We start from the raw sequence: 14,701 nt of genomic DNA on the forward strand, positions 1-14,701 counted from the left end.
GTCAGCTAAAGTGCCTAGTGAATATCAGCTTCTGGTTTGTTTTCTTCCATAGAACGACCTGAAATATGGAGTGTATCCTCTCAAGGAAGCAAGTGGATGCCCTGGGGCTGAGAGGAATCTTCTAGTGTACTCTTATTTTGAAAAGGTAACCTCTTGAGACATTAAAATTGTCTACACCCAACCCAGCTTTCATTTCTTGGGGACACATCGCTGGTCAGCCAGTCAGATGCTGGCACTGAGGGGAAAACACAGAAATAATGTATGCCCCCTGGATTGTCTTAGGGGGCAGAAAGATAATGAAATACATATAGTGGAAGAAAAATAGTGTTAAAAAGTGCAAAATTTGTGACAGATAAAATAGTACCCCAAAAGACCAGAAAAAAAAAAAACAAAAACAAAAAACCTGACTCTAGTGAGATGGTGTAAGGACTTGCAAAGTAAAATGCACCTGGAGCAGTCACCGAGAAATACTGCAGTGTCTCCTGTATGGGTGGTTCATGAGCACATAAGTGAGCAGGAGTGGGTGGAAGAATCTCCCAAGTGACGGAATGGCCTGACTTGAAACATGAGTCAGACACATTTGTTTTTTAATCAGCACTGCCACTCCCTGGGTTTGTTACCTTGAAAATATTTGTTTACTTATTTTGACCTCACTTTTTTAGCTGTAAATTGCATTATATTAGTAGGGCTTGAAAGGTAGGAAATTTTTTTTTTTTTGAAACAAGTTTCACTCTTGCTGCCCAGGCTGCAGAGGGCTTGATCTCGGCTCACTACAACCTCCATCTCCCAGGTTCAAGCAATTCTCCTACCTCAGCCTCCTAAGTAGCTGAGATTACAGGCACACACCACCACACCTAGCTAATTTTTTGCATTTTTTTAGTAGAGATGGGGTTTCACCATGTTGGCCAGGCTGGTCTCGAACTCCTGACCTCAGATGATCTGCCTGCCTCAGCCTCCTAAAGTGCTGGGATTGCAGGCATGAGCCACTGTGCCTGGCAGGTAGGAAAATATTTACAAAGGGCATAAAAGAGGTGGGTTTTAGAAAAAAAATTAATATCTAATTATATATCCCATTTGTTAAAAATTCTCATTTACCTTTTTCTTTCCCAGAGTGAGTTTACAAGTTTTCTCAGATGTGTTTTTTTTATGGCTGGGTGCATTCAAACAGAATTCCAAGGCTTAGCTTTTAGAATGCTAGCTACCAAGGAAAAGAATAGGGAAAAATCTCTATTCTATTTTGGCTGTAGGGAATGAATACATTTCCATGAGATAATGTGGTAGATAATTGGTGAGTTACATAGATTCGTGAAAACATCAGTTGCTCTTTTCGCAGGGTAAATTTTTGACTAAATATCTCTGTTCAAATCCTGTTATCTTGATTTCTGAGTTTCATGCTACATTTTATGAGATGAAACTTGGTATCACCTAGAAGTGTTCCCGTATAACTAATTGTTTACTACATGGTTTTTAATGAAAACAATAAAATAATAGATATGTTGTCTGAAAGGAATGGGTACTTTTGCTTTTCTTATTTAGGTACAAAATGTAAGTACCTTAAAATTTCCTTCCCTTATATGAACACTGTGTTTGAGTAATTTTGCTGGATTTTTCAAACACATAGTTTCGAAAACCAAGTGAGTAACTCTAACATGGAAATTAAAGCTTGAGCCCAGTGACTAAGAGCTAAGGCTAATACTGAGCCTACAAAAGGAGGTTATTAAAGGCCCACCTATGCCGTGGCTCACGCCTGTAATCCCAGCACTTTAGGAGGCCAAGGCTGGTGGATCACGAGGTCAGGAGTCGAGACCATCCTGGCTAACACAGTGAAAGCCCGTCTCTACTAAAAATACAAAAAAATTAGCCAGGCGTAGTGGTGGGCGCCTGTAGTCCCAGCTACTTGGGAGGCTGAGGCAGGAGAATGGCATGAACCCAGGAAGCGGAGCTTACAGTGAGCCAAGATCGTGCCACTGCACTCCAGCCTGGGCGACAGAGCGAGACTCCATCTCAAAAAGAAACAAAGAAATAAAAGCCCAGCTAGTTTTTTTCTGGGGATCCTCCCCTGCAGATATTCCAGTCTGCTCAACCCAGCCATGGAAGAAGCCTTTCTGCTGACACAGCCCTGGAAAGCTGGGGACCCACAGGCAAATGCAGTTAGGATTAAAATGAAAGGGGACTGAGAGGATCTTACTGATGATGTTATTGTTTTGAGGCAGTTTCTATGTGTAGCAGTGAGGGCAATCAGAGGTCACTCTCGTCACATCTTGGTTTTGGTGGGTTTTATTTGACTTCTTTATTGTAACCTGTTTTATCCACAAGGTCTTTATGACTTGTATCTTGTGCTGACCTTCTATCCTACCCTGTTACTTATAATGCCTAACCATCCAGGAATGTAGCCCAGTCAGTCTCAGTCCTATTTTACCCAGCCCCTATTCAAAATAGATTTGCTCTGGTTCCTCTGACATCTCCCCCATCTTTTTCACAAGGGCACACTTAATCCTGAGGGTTGTAGAGGGATGAAGATCCATTTTCTATAACTACTTCATGCTGAATAGGGGTGATGATATTTTCGCCTAACTATTCAGAGTTTTCTTGACCCTGAAACAAAGAATCAGTGACATTTTATGCGAAGTCAAAAAATATTACTTTCATCCTCCATTAGTTCAGTCCCTTCAGTTAATTCCTGTTCTGTTTGATAGTCATGAACATTCCAGTTCTCGATGAATACTGAAAGTTTTCTCTCTATTCTAATGTCACAATTTCTAAAGTTATCACAAACTTGCATTTAAGAACATCTGTCGCTGGGCGCAGTGGCTCCTGCCTGTAATCTCAGCACTTTGGGAGGCCGAGGTGGGTGGATTATCTGAGGTCAGGAGTTCAAGACCGGCCTGGCCAACATGGTGAAATCCTGTCTCTACTAAAAATACAAAAAAAAAATAGCTGGACATGGTGGTGGACACCTGTAATCCCAGCCTAGTTGGGAGGCTGAGGCAAGAGAATTACTCGAACCTGGGAGGCAGAGGTTGCAGTGAGCTGAGATTGCATCATTACACTCCAGCCTGGGCAACAGAGTAAGACTCCATCTCAAAAGAAGAAAAAAATAGAACATCTGTCAAAGTTAACTATAAATCATCTTTTGAAGAGTACCAACACAAGATGATTGTCTGGATGGCAAAGTCTTAGGGCAGTCACAGTGAAAAAAACAAACAAACAAAAAAACCATGATTGACAAGGAAATTTGGTTAGCTCTGTGTCATATAATAATTTTATGTAACAGTTGTGATTATTAATGATGTTTTACCATGAAGTCAGCATGTTCTTAGACATAAAATAAAGTTGCATGGTGACTCAGACTGAGGATAGTTATCATATTAGTTATATTAGTCATATTAGAATTACAGGAGTTTCCCTTAATTTTGGAACACATACCAATAACATATTTACACATAGTCCAAAAATAGTCGAACATGATCTCACATTTGACAGTCTTTTCTGTGTGATTTTTGTACTAAATGAGCCAAATTTTTACTATTTTATATTTGTGTATTATTTATGTCAAATCTAATTCTTAATGAATTTAAAAAAATTTTTTTTTGGGGATGGAGTGTCGCCCTATTGCTTAGGCTGAAGTGCTGTGGCAGGATCTCGGCTCACTGGAACCCCTGCCTCCTGGGTTCAAGTGATTCTCCTTCTTCAGCCTCTTGAGAAGCTGGATTACAGGCACACACCACCATGCCTGGCTAATTTTTTTTGTATCTTTAGTAGAGACTGGGTTTCACCATGTTGGCCAGGCTGGTCTTAAACTCCTGACCTTGTGTTCGGCCTGCCTTGGCCTCCCAGAGTGCTGAGATTATAGGCAGGAGCCACCATGCCTGGCCTCTTAATGAATCTTCATAGACAAATCTATCCAATTTTAATGTTTGGCTGTAAGGTAATATTCTCATAAACCTTTTATAACTCTTCACAAAGTCCTTGTTGTTAAAGAGTAGATCAGTGCTTTAAGAGAAATCTGTCATTTTTATCTCAATGTTCAATTTCTAGAAAAAATAATATCCATTTAACTTTAGTCAGTATGTTCACACACAGAATCTCTTTTGCAATTAAATTTTAGCAAATCTTCCACAATTTGTTTAAACCTTCAGTTTTATTCTAATTTAAAACATTCCTTTAACCTTTTAATCTAGGCAAAAAAAATCCACATTTCCATGTCTTCTTATAACCTTTTATCAAAAACATATTTCACTTTATCTGAATTCCTTGCATGTAAAATTTTTTTTTAGTAGTCAGAAATAGATATTACAATGTTAACTCTTAGCAACTTTTACTTTTGATGAAAACCTTGGTAAGTAAGGAATTTTAATTACATACTAGGCGTGAAGTCTAGGACACAGACACAAGTGTATATAAGGTCTGACTTCAGTGTATTAATAGTTAAGGGGTGTGGCTAACTTGATGTGTCCCAGGCCTTACTTAGCTGTAAAGCAGGCAAGTTGTACGGTGAACAGTCATAGTGGCATTTTGAGAAATCTTAATTTAAGAGGCCTAATGAGCTTTAAATTGTACATTTCTTGCATAAATTTCCTGTAGTGAATTATTTCATGACTTATACAGACCATCTACAACATGTTTGGGCTTTCTGATTTGTCCTAAACATCCCTCTTTTTAAATAACCAGTCATTTTACTTTAGGATAAGAATTTGCTGTACAACATCTTTTCTTATATAAAATCTCTTTTCTTTATAACCTTTGTATATTTAGGGGACATGGCTAATTCCATATGTCTCAAGGCCTTATTTAGAATCTGCTGGCTTCAAGATAGGTAAATTGAACAATTTTTAAAAGTCAGACAGCCAATTTATGACCTTAAAGTATTTGGTAATCTTAATATGTGACCTATATAATTTAGATCAAATGTTTATATTTTGAAGACTTTTTATTTTCCCAATGATCTTTAAAACTTTTTATTTCCAAAAGATTACTTGTCACATGAACTGAAAGGCGTTACACTTTTAACTTTTCTGACAAAACATTTGATTTAAGCTCTTACTATTTTTAAACCAATTAATCAGAGTTCTTTCATATCACATGCACAACACATATAAATACAAAGACAGAAGATTCAGTAGTCGTAAGGTTTTTCTTTGTCAATTTATTTTTTTTTTGAAGGAAAGTTTGTATTATTTTAATTATTTTTATGTATAGAAAACTCAACAGTGTACATTTAACCCAGTTTAGTGGCAAGTTCTTTAGTCTTTGCCTTTTTGAGCTTGGCGATCTGAGCCACAGACTTGAGACCCAGGGCCTTCCCTCCCCAGTGATGGCGGATCTCATCCTATCTGTCATTGTAGTTGGTCCTGATAGCTTCCCCCAGCTTAGCCAAAGCACCTTTGTCTTCTGAGTTAACCTGTGTGAAGACAACAGTGGTGCAGGTCTTCCTGTGGACTAGACATCTCAGTCTTACCTTCCCCTTGATAATGCAGTAAGGGACTCCCATTTTATGACACAGGGCAGGCAAGAAGACAACCAGCTTGATGGGATCCACATCATGTGCAATCACCACCAGCTGAGCTTTCTTTTTCTCCACCAAGGTGGTGACAGTGTTAACTCCTGCTTGAAGGACACATGGTCTCTTAATGGGGATGTCTCCTTTGCCAGCAGCTTTCTTCTTGGCCTGGGCCAACAGCCTCTGCTTCTCCTCTTGCTTTGTCTTTGGTCTGTACTTGGTAGGCCAGCTTAAGCAGCTGAGTAGCTGTTTGGTGGTCCAGGCCCTGGGTGAACTGGTTAATCACAGAAAAACACTTCAGCCGCTTATAGAGGATGGCTCTTTGCTGCTGCAACCTGGTAGAGTGGGGCCATTTCGGGTGAGGTCCCTTTTGGGCTGGATGTCCTGCCCGGTGCCACAATTCTTAGGCCTTTTCTCAAACAGGAAATTCACCACTTTCTTGGCCTCCTGCTGCTTCACAACAGCAGGGGCTGCAGCCACCTTCTTCCCCTAGGCCTTCTTGACTTTTGGCATCTTGGGTTGGGGGAGGAGAGCTTCTTTGTCAGTTTCTTAATTGGATTACTAGTTTCAGGGTGGAGCCCAGGGCCAGGAAAGCATGTTGTTTTTATGGCCTAATAAGTAAACAGAGCTGGAAAACAAAACAGATCCCCCTAAATTAAGGGTACCATTTTTACATCAGATCTTGGATCTAAAAAGGAGAGAATTAGTTAATCCCAAGGGAAATCTTATTTCTCAGTAGGGGTTGAGGATACCTCCATATTTTCTAGGTGGTCAACAGTGTGTTTCTCTGATCCAAATGTGAAGAACTGAGTATTTCCCCATAATTGCCATTAGCCATTCCAAAAGTATATTTCTCACCTAGTTATTACCTGCCAAGGTTCTTTTATAATGTGAAGTAATTTCTGATACCCCCCAAAGTCAAAAACATCAGATAATGCAATGCAAAACGAACAGAACCTTAGATTTTGAGAAGGCTCTATCCACCTTCAATTTTTGGAGTTTCATGAGGAAAAAGGGGTGTTTCTCAAAACAGGGCCTGTGGCACCTCTTCTGTTTTTCCCAAGGTGTCACAGGCTGTTAGAGCTTGAATATCTGCTTTACTTAAGCTGACTTTTAACCACAGTGGTTTTTTTTTCTTTTGGAATGGAGTCTTGCTCTGTCGCCCAGGCTGGAATGCAGTGGCACGATCTTGGCTCACTGTAATCTCTGCCTCCCGGGCTCAAGTGATTCTCCTGCCTCAGCCTCCTGAGTAGCTGGGACTACAGGTGAGTACCACCACACCAGGCTAATTTTTTGTATTTTTAGTAGAGATGGGGTTTCACCATGTTAACCAGAATGGTTCGATCTCCTGACCTCATGATCAGCCCACGCTGGACTCCCAAAGTGCTGGTATTACAGATGTGATCCAATGACCACAGCGTTCAGTGCTCTTTTAAAAAGTCCTTTTAGGCTGGGCGTGGTGGCTCATGCCTCTAATCCCAGCACTTTGGGAGGCTGAGGTGGGCGGATTACAAGGTCAGGAGATGGAGACCATCCTGGGTAACATGGTGAAACCCTGTCTCTACTAAAAATACAAAAAATTAGCCGGACGTGATGGCGGGCACCTGTAGTCCCAGCTACTCAGGAGGCTGAGGCGGGAGAATGGTGTGAACCCGGGAGGCGGAGCTTGCAGTGAGCCGAGATTCCGCCACTGCACTCCAGCCTGGGTGACAGAGCCAGACTCCGTCTCGACAACAAAAATAAATAAATAAATAAATAAATAAATAAATAAATAAAAAGTCCTTTTAAATTTCTTTTTACCACACTTTAGTCAGGTCAAACAGCCAATATCTCTGGCTTTTGAATTTTACCAAAAGTAACTTCACAGGTGTTCTGAAAAGAAAATTCAAGATGGTTCCTGGAGGGGAAGAGAATCAACAAATGGTAAAGCTCACCCAAATATCAAACAAGAAAGTACTCATTCCCTAAGCTGGGAGTTGAATCCTGAACCTGGGCCACCATTGTGATGGCAGAGACCAGGAGGAAATACTGTCATGTGGTCACAAGGTCAAGCTTCCCAGGACATGACTGAGCACTTTTCTGGGCCATCTTGAACAGCAGCCTTAAGGGGTCCTAGGCCTGCATTCTATCCTAAGGTATCCCTGTTAATGACAGAAGAATACAGAAAGACAAATTTATAGCACAAAGTACAACAAATTTGTTACAGCTTAAGACTAACCTCACAAATGCATTTCCATATTAATTAGAACTTTACATAGAAGATAAACAGTATTTTTTTTCACCATTCATTCAATCAGTTTGCATAGAGAGGCTGGAAGTCTGGTCAGAAATTTGTACCCTTTTGCCAGCATGCCAGGCTTCTGGGTTCCATTTCCCTGAGTGGCCCTAGTGACGTGGCTGGCTGCACCACAGCCCTGTGGGCCAAGCCACAACAAAAAGAAAAATTATCTTTTTCTGGCCAGATCAAAATATATGTGACAACACAGACATTAGCCACTCTTCTTAGCAACCAATGTGAAACTGGCAAGACTTATACTTGGCCCCAGTTGGGCCATGTCATTGTTAATTCAACTTAATAATCAGGAGTTTTATCTTGTGGTCTCTAGGCAAGATGGTTACTCTGAGTAATAGAAAATAAGAAAGAGAAAAAGCATTGTCTGTGGCAGGGTGGGAAGGCAAAGAGCTGAGGGGGGCCAGAGAAAGACCTACCCATTACAGCGATAATAAAAAGTTCAGGTGGCTGCTTCTTGGTAGGAAAGAGATTTTTTTCCAACAGTCCCATTAGCACTTAAGTTTTCCCTTTTGGACAAGAAAAAGATCCCCATGTCCCATGGTCCTGTAGATGCCTAATTCTGTCACCCATAGCCATCAGCAAAGAGTGCAAGACAGATTAATTCAAAGAGAATAGCAATGAATATCCCATAGTGTCAAACTAGTTCTTAGCTGAGACGGATTTTACTGAGAGGGATCTCTGACTTTCTAAATCTTAGGAAGGAATATAACCTTTCTAAGCTCGGCCTCAAATCCAAGTTCAGTCAAGCATCCTTGTCTTTTATTAAGAGGAGACTTTAACCCACTGTATCTTAGGAGAGACTCTTAATTCTCCTGGGTTGTGCCTCTAACCCACTCCCATCCTTTACTCATGTATATGCACACTACTCACCCAAAGTCAGCCAATTGGTGCACGCAGATGATTTTCCTTTGAGTCAGAGGTCTCTTAAGTATAGTCCCTTTGTGGTTGCCAGAAAGATGTTAGGAAAGAAGTTCTGATCCAGACCCCAAGAGAGGGTTCTTAGATCTCGCTCAAGAAAGAATTGAGGGCGAGTCCATAGAGTAAAGTGATAGCAAGTTAATGAAGAAAGTAAATAAATAAAAGAATGGCTTTCTCCATAGTTGCACATTTTTATGGTTATTTCTTGATTATATTCTAAACAAGGGGTGGAATATTTATGCCTCTCTTTTTTAAACTATTTTGAGATAACTTCCTGATGTTGCCATGGCATTTATAAGCTATCATAGCACTGGTGGGAGTGTAGCAGAGAAGGCAACCACAGGTCACTCTCATCACCATGTTAATTTTGGTGGGTTTTATCCAGCTTCTATACTGCAACCTGTGTTATCAGCCAGGTCTTTGTGACCTGTATCTTGTGCTGACCACCTATCTCATCTTGTGAGTTAGAATGCCTAACCATCTGGGAATGCAGCCCAGTGGGTCTCAGCCTTATTTTACTCAGCCTCTATTCCAAATGGAGTTGCTCTGGTTCAATACGCCTCTGACAGTCTGTATCTGGCTATGTGATAAATAAGAAAAGAGAGCACCATCTAAGTCATAATGGGAAGGGTGTTTCTTTCCATAAACTATTTCTAGAAAACACAAAGGATGAGGATTTTATTAATCACAGCTATTTACCCAGATTATGTTTGTGATTCATCATTCCCCACCTCTTTTCTTTGTCATATACATTTCTTCCATTTGACTTTTCCTGGGTTGTACTTTTTGTAATAAACCAGTAAGGATAACTACAGTGTTTTGCTGAGTTCTGTGAGTAGCTTGATCTAATTATTGAACTTGAGGAAGGCTGTGGGAGTGAGTCCCCAATTTTTTTCTTTTTTGAGATGAAGTTTCGCTCTTGTTGTCCAGGTTGGAGTGCGGTGCCGCGATCTTGGCTCACCACAACCTCTGCCTTCCAGGTTTAAGCGATTCTCCTGCCTCAGCCTCCGTAGTAGCTGGGATTGCAGGCACCTACCACCATGCCCATCTAATTTTTGTATTTTTAGTAGAGATGGGGTTTCTTCATCTTGGTCAGGCTGGTCTCAAACTCCCAAACTCTGTTGAGCCACCTGCCTCAGCCTCCCAAAGTACTGGGATTACAGGCCGTGCCCGTTGGGAGTCCCCAGTTTTTTTTTTTTATTATTATACTTTAAGTTTTAGGGTACATGTGCACAACATGCAGGTTAGTTACGTATGTATACATGTGCCATGTTGGTGTGCTGCACCCATTAACTCGTCATTTAACATTAGGTATATCTCCTAATGCTATCCTGTCCTCCCCCCACCCCACAACAGGCCCCGGTGTGTGATATTCTCCTTCCTGTGTCCGTGTGTTCTCATTGTTCAATTCCCACCTATGAGTGAGAACATGCAGTGTTTGGTTTTTTGTCCTTGTGATAGTTTGCTGAGAATGATGGTTTCCAGCTTCATCCATGTCCCCACAAAGGACACAAACTCATCATTTTTTATGGCTGCATAGTATTCCATGGTGCATATGTGCCACATTTTCTTAATCCAGTCTATCAGTGTTGGACATTTGGCTTGGTTCCAAGTCTTCGCTATTGTGAATAGTGCCGCAATAAACGTGTGCACGTGTCTTTATAGCAGCATGATTTATAATCCTTTGGGTATATACCCAGTAATGGGATTGCTGGGTCAAATGGTATCTCTAGTTCTAGATCCCTGAGGAATCGCCACACTGACTTCCACAATGGTTGAACTAGTTTACAGTCCCACCAACAGTGTAAAAGTGTTCCTATTTCTCCGCATCCTCTCCAGCAACTGTTGTTTCCTGACTTTTTAATGATGGCCATTCTAACTGGTGTGAGATGGTATCTCATTGTGGTTTTGATTTGCATTTCTCTGATGGCCAGTGATGATGAGCATTTTTTTCATGTGTCTTTTGGCTGCATAAATGTCTTCTTTTGAGAAGTGTCTGTTCATATCCTTTGCCCACTTTTTGATGGAGTTTTTTTCTTGTAAATTTGTTTGAGTTCATTGTAGATTCTGGATATTAGCCCTTTGTCAGATGAGTAGATTGCAAACATTTTCTCCCATTCTGTAGGTTGCCTGTTCACTCTGATGGTAGTTTCTTTTGCTGTGCAGAAGCCCTTTAGTTTAATTAGATCCCATTTTTCAATTTTGGCTTTTGTTGCCATTGCTTTTGGTGTTTTAGATATGAAGTCCTTGCCCATGCCTATGTCCTGAATGGTATTGCCTAGGTTTTCTTCTAGGGTTTTTATGGTTTTAGGTCTAACATTTAAGTCTTTAATCCATCTTGAATTAATTTTTGTATAAGGTGTAAGGAAGGGATCCACTTTCAGCTTTCTATACATGGCTAGCCAGTTTTCCCAGCACCATTTATTAATATAAATAGAGAATCGTTTCCCCATTTCTTGTTTTTGTCAGGTTTGTCAAAGATCAGGTAGTTGTAGATATGTGGCATTATTTCTGAGTGCTCTGTTCTGTTCCATTGGTCTGTATCTCTGTTTTGGTACCAGTACCATGCTGTTTGGGTTACTGTAGCCTTGTAGTATAGTTTGAAGTCAGGTAGCGTGATGCCTCCAGCTTTGTTCTTTTGGCTTAGGATTGACTTGGCAATGTGGGCTCTTTTTTGGTTCCATATGAACTTTAAAGTAATTTTTTTCCAGTTCTGTGAAGAAAGTCATTGGTAGCTTGATGGGGATGGCATTGAATCTATAAATTACCTTGGGGAGTCCCCAATTTTTAAACAGTAGCTCAGAATCATAGATGAGCCTATGGGGTTTGTCACTGGCATCTGGAATGAGGACAGTGTTGTGGGACTGAGATCTGAATCAGGGTCTATGCTGACTCTGGGTGGGTGTCAGAATTCAAATGTTAGACACTGAGTTGCTGTTGGAGAATTGCTTGGTGTTCAGCAAACTCTACAGATTTGGTGGCAGAAGAAAGATACCACAGAGCCCTGTCCTGGTATAAAACTCTGAGTGTCTGCAAATGGGAGGCTCTGCTCTCCTGCACACAGGCTTTCACACTGCCCACTGTCTTGGGATCCCAGGGCTCATGGCAGGAATGAAGAGGATGAAAACTTCAAGGAAAGGAGCTCTGATGACAGACCCCCTTTTTGCAAAGCTGCCACCACAGGATTCCCACCCGCTCCCAAACATGCCCACTAGACATTGATGTATCCACACCCCTCCCAGCACTAGGCCCTACCCTCAGGAATTTCACTACAGCATTGTTGATTTTAGTGTTTCTTGACAAAAACCCCCAAAAGTGTCTACAAGTCTCCTGGCATATCCTCACACCCAGACACTGAATCTGCAGCAACAACCTGTTTTCCCCACCAACCTAGGGTTCTGGGCCACTTGTTCATAATCTCATCTGCCTGCATGCACACAAAAATAAATCAGAGTCCAGCCCCACCTGGGCCACCAACTGTAGAACAAACAACTCCTTGCACCTACATTGCATTCTTCCCCATGCATGGGTTTTTTTTTCTTTTAACTTTTCTTTTTGGTTAAGGGGTCCATGTGCAGCTTTGTTGTATGGGTAAAATTGTGTCATGGGGGTTTGGTGTAGATTGTTTTGTCACTGAGGTACTAAGCGTAACACCGAACAGGTATTTTTTTCTGATCCTTTTTGTCCTTTCATTCTGCATTCTCAACTAGGCCTCAATGTCTGTCGTTCCCTTCTTTGTGTCCATGTGTTATTATTATTTAGTTCTCATAAGTGATAGCATGCATTTGGTTTTGTTTCACTTTAGCTTTCTAAGGATAATGGTCTCCAGCATCATCTATGTTGCTGCAAATAACTTAATCTTGTTTTTTTTTTTTAATGGCCACATAATCTTCCATGATGTTTATGTACCATACTTTGTTTTTATTAAATCTTCTATTTTATTTAATTAATTTATTTGGAGACAGTGTTTCACTTTGTCACACAGGGTGAAGTGCAGTGGTGCAATCTTGACTCACTTCAGCTTCAACCTTCCAGGCTCAAGGCACCTTCTTACTTCAGCCCCCAAAGTAGCTGGGACTACAACCATGCACCATCATGCCCAGCTAACTTCTTTTTCTATCTTTTGTAGAGATGAGTTTTGCCGTGTTGCCCAGACTGGTCTTGAATGCTTGAGCTAAGGCAATCCACCTGCCTCGGCCTCCCAAAGTGCTGAGATTACAAGTGTGAACCACCTCACCCAACCATACCATATTATTTTAATCTAGTCTACCATTAATAGGCAATTAGGTTTGTTTTATGTCTTTGTTTGCTTGAGATGGAGTCTTACTCTGTCACCCAGGCTGGAGTGCAGTGGCGTGATCTTGGCTCACTGCAACCTCTGCCTCCTGGGTTCAAGCAATTCTCCTGCCTCAGCCTCCCATGTAGCTGGGACTACAGGCATGTGCCATCACGCCTGGCTAATTTTTGTATTTTTAGTAGAGACAGAGTTTTGCCATGGGATTACTGTACAAAGCCTATTACTGACTTTCTAACAGCCATTCTGATTGGTGTGAGGTGGTATCTCATTGTGGTCTTTTTTTGCTTGTTTGTTTTTTGCATTTCTCTAGTGATAAGTGGTGAGCATTTGTTGCACATGCTTGTTGGCCACGTTTGTCTTCTTTTGAAAAGCATCTGTTCATGTTTTTTTGCCTACTTTTTTTTTTTAGACAGAGTCTTGCTCTGTCCCAGGCTGGACTGTAGTGGTGGGACCTTGGCTCACTGCAACCTCCGCCTCCTAGGTTCAAGCTATTCTCCTGCCTCAGCCTCCTGAGTAGCTGGGATTACAGGTGCACGCCACCACGCCTGGCTAATTTTTTTGTATTTTTTTAGTAGAGACGGGGTTTCACCATGTTGGCCAGGCTGGTTTCGAACCCCTGACCCCATTGACCCCATGATCCACCCTCTTCGGCCTCCCAAAGTGCTGGGATTACAGGCGTGAGCCACCACACCCAGCCATTTGTCTACTTTTTAATGAAGTTTTTTTTTTTTTTTGCTCTGTGTTCTGTTGCCTTGTTCTGTGAGTCTATTTTTGTACCAATACCGTGCTGCTTTCGTTACCGTAGCCCTCTAGTGAGTGTGGTTTGAAGTGGGGTAATGTAATGCCTCTAGCTTTGTTCTTTTTGCTTAAAATAGCCTTGGCAATTCAGGCTCATTTTGGTTCCATATAAATTTTAAAATAGTTATTTTTTAGTTAACAATGTTTTGGTAGTTTGATACAAATAGCATTGAATTCGTAAATGTCTTTGGGCAGTTTGGCCATTTTAATAATATTGATCTTTTCTATCTGTGAGCATAACATGTTTTTTTAATTTGTTTGTGTCATCTCTGACTTCTTTTGTTGTTGTTGAGACGGAATCTTGCTCTGTCACCCAGGCTGGAATGCAGTGGTGCGATCTCAGCTCACTGCAACCTCTGCCTCCCTGGTTCAAGCTATTCTCCTGCCTCAGCTTCCCAAGTAGCTGGGATTACAGTCATGTGCCACCATGTCTGGCTAATTTTTTTTTGTATTTTTAGTAGAGACAGGGTTTCACCATGTTGGTCAGGCTGGTCTCAAACTCCTGACCTCATGATCCACCCACCTCAGCCTCCCAAAGTGCTGGGATTACAGGCGTGAGCTACTGGGCCTGGCCATCTCTGACTTCTTTAAGCAGTATTTTGTCATTCTTGTTATAGAGATCTTTCACCTCCCTGGTTAGCTGTATTCCTAGATATTCCATTCTTTTTGTGGCAGTTGTGAATGGGATTATGTTTTTGATTTGGCTTTCAGCTTGGATGTTGTTGATGTAAAGGGATGCTATTGATTTAGCACCCTGAAACTTTGCTGGAGTTGTTTATCAGTTTAAACAGCTTTTTGCTAAGACTGTAGAGTTTTGAAGATATAGAATCTTGTCATCTGAACATAAGGATAGTTTGACTTCCTCTCTTCTTTTTTGGATGTCTTTTATTTTAAT

The 14,701-nt window shown here is 41.1% G+C and overlaps 1 protein-coding gene across 1 annotated transcript in view; it reads left to right on the forward strand.

Moving 5' to 3' along the window:
* Positions 1 to 14,701, forward strand: part of LOC105740306 (zinc finger protein 431) — a 51,424-nt gene that overhangs the window by 1,718 nt on the left and 35,005 nt on the right. The window contains 1 exon segment of the mRNA XM_030809428.1: positions 53 to 145. Coding sequence (XP_030665288.1) covers positions 53 to 145 — 93 coding nt within the window.

This window comes from Nomascus leucogenys, chromosome 3 (genome assembly GCF_006542625.1).
Source record: "Nomascus leucogenys isolate Asia chromosome 3, Asia_NLE_v1, whole genome shotgun sequence".
NCBI classification, from domain to species: Eukaryota; Metazoa; Chordata; class Mammalia; order Primates; family Hylobatidae; genus Nomascus; species Nomascus leucogenys.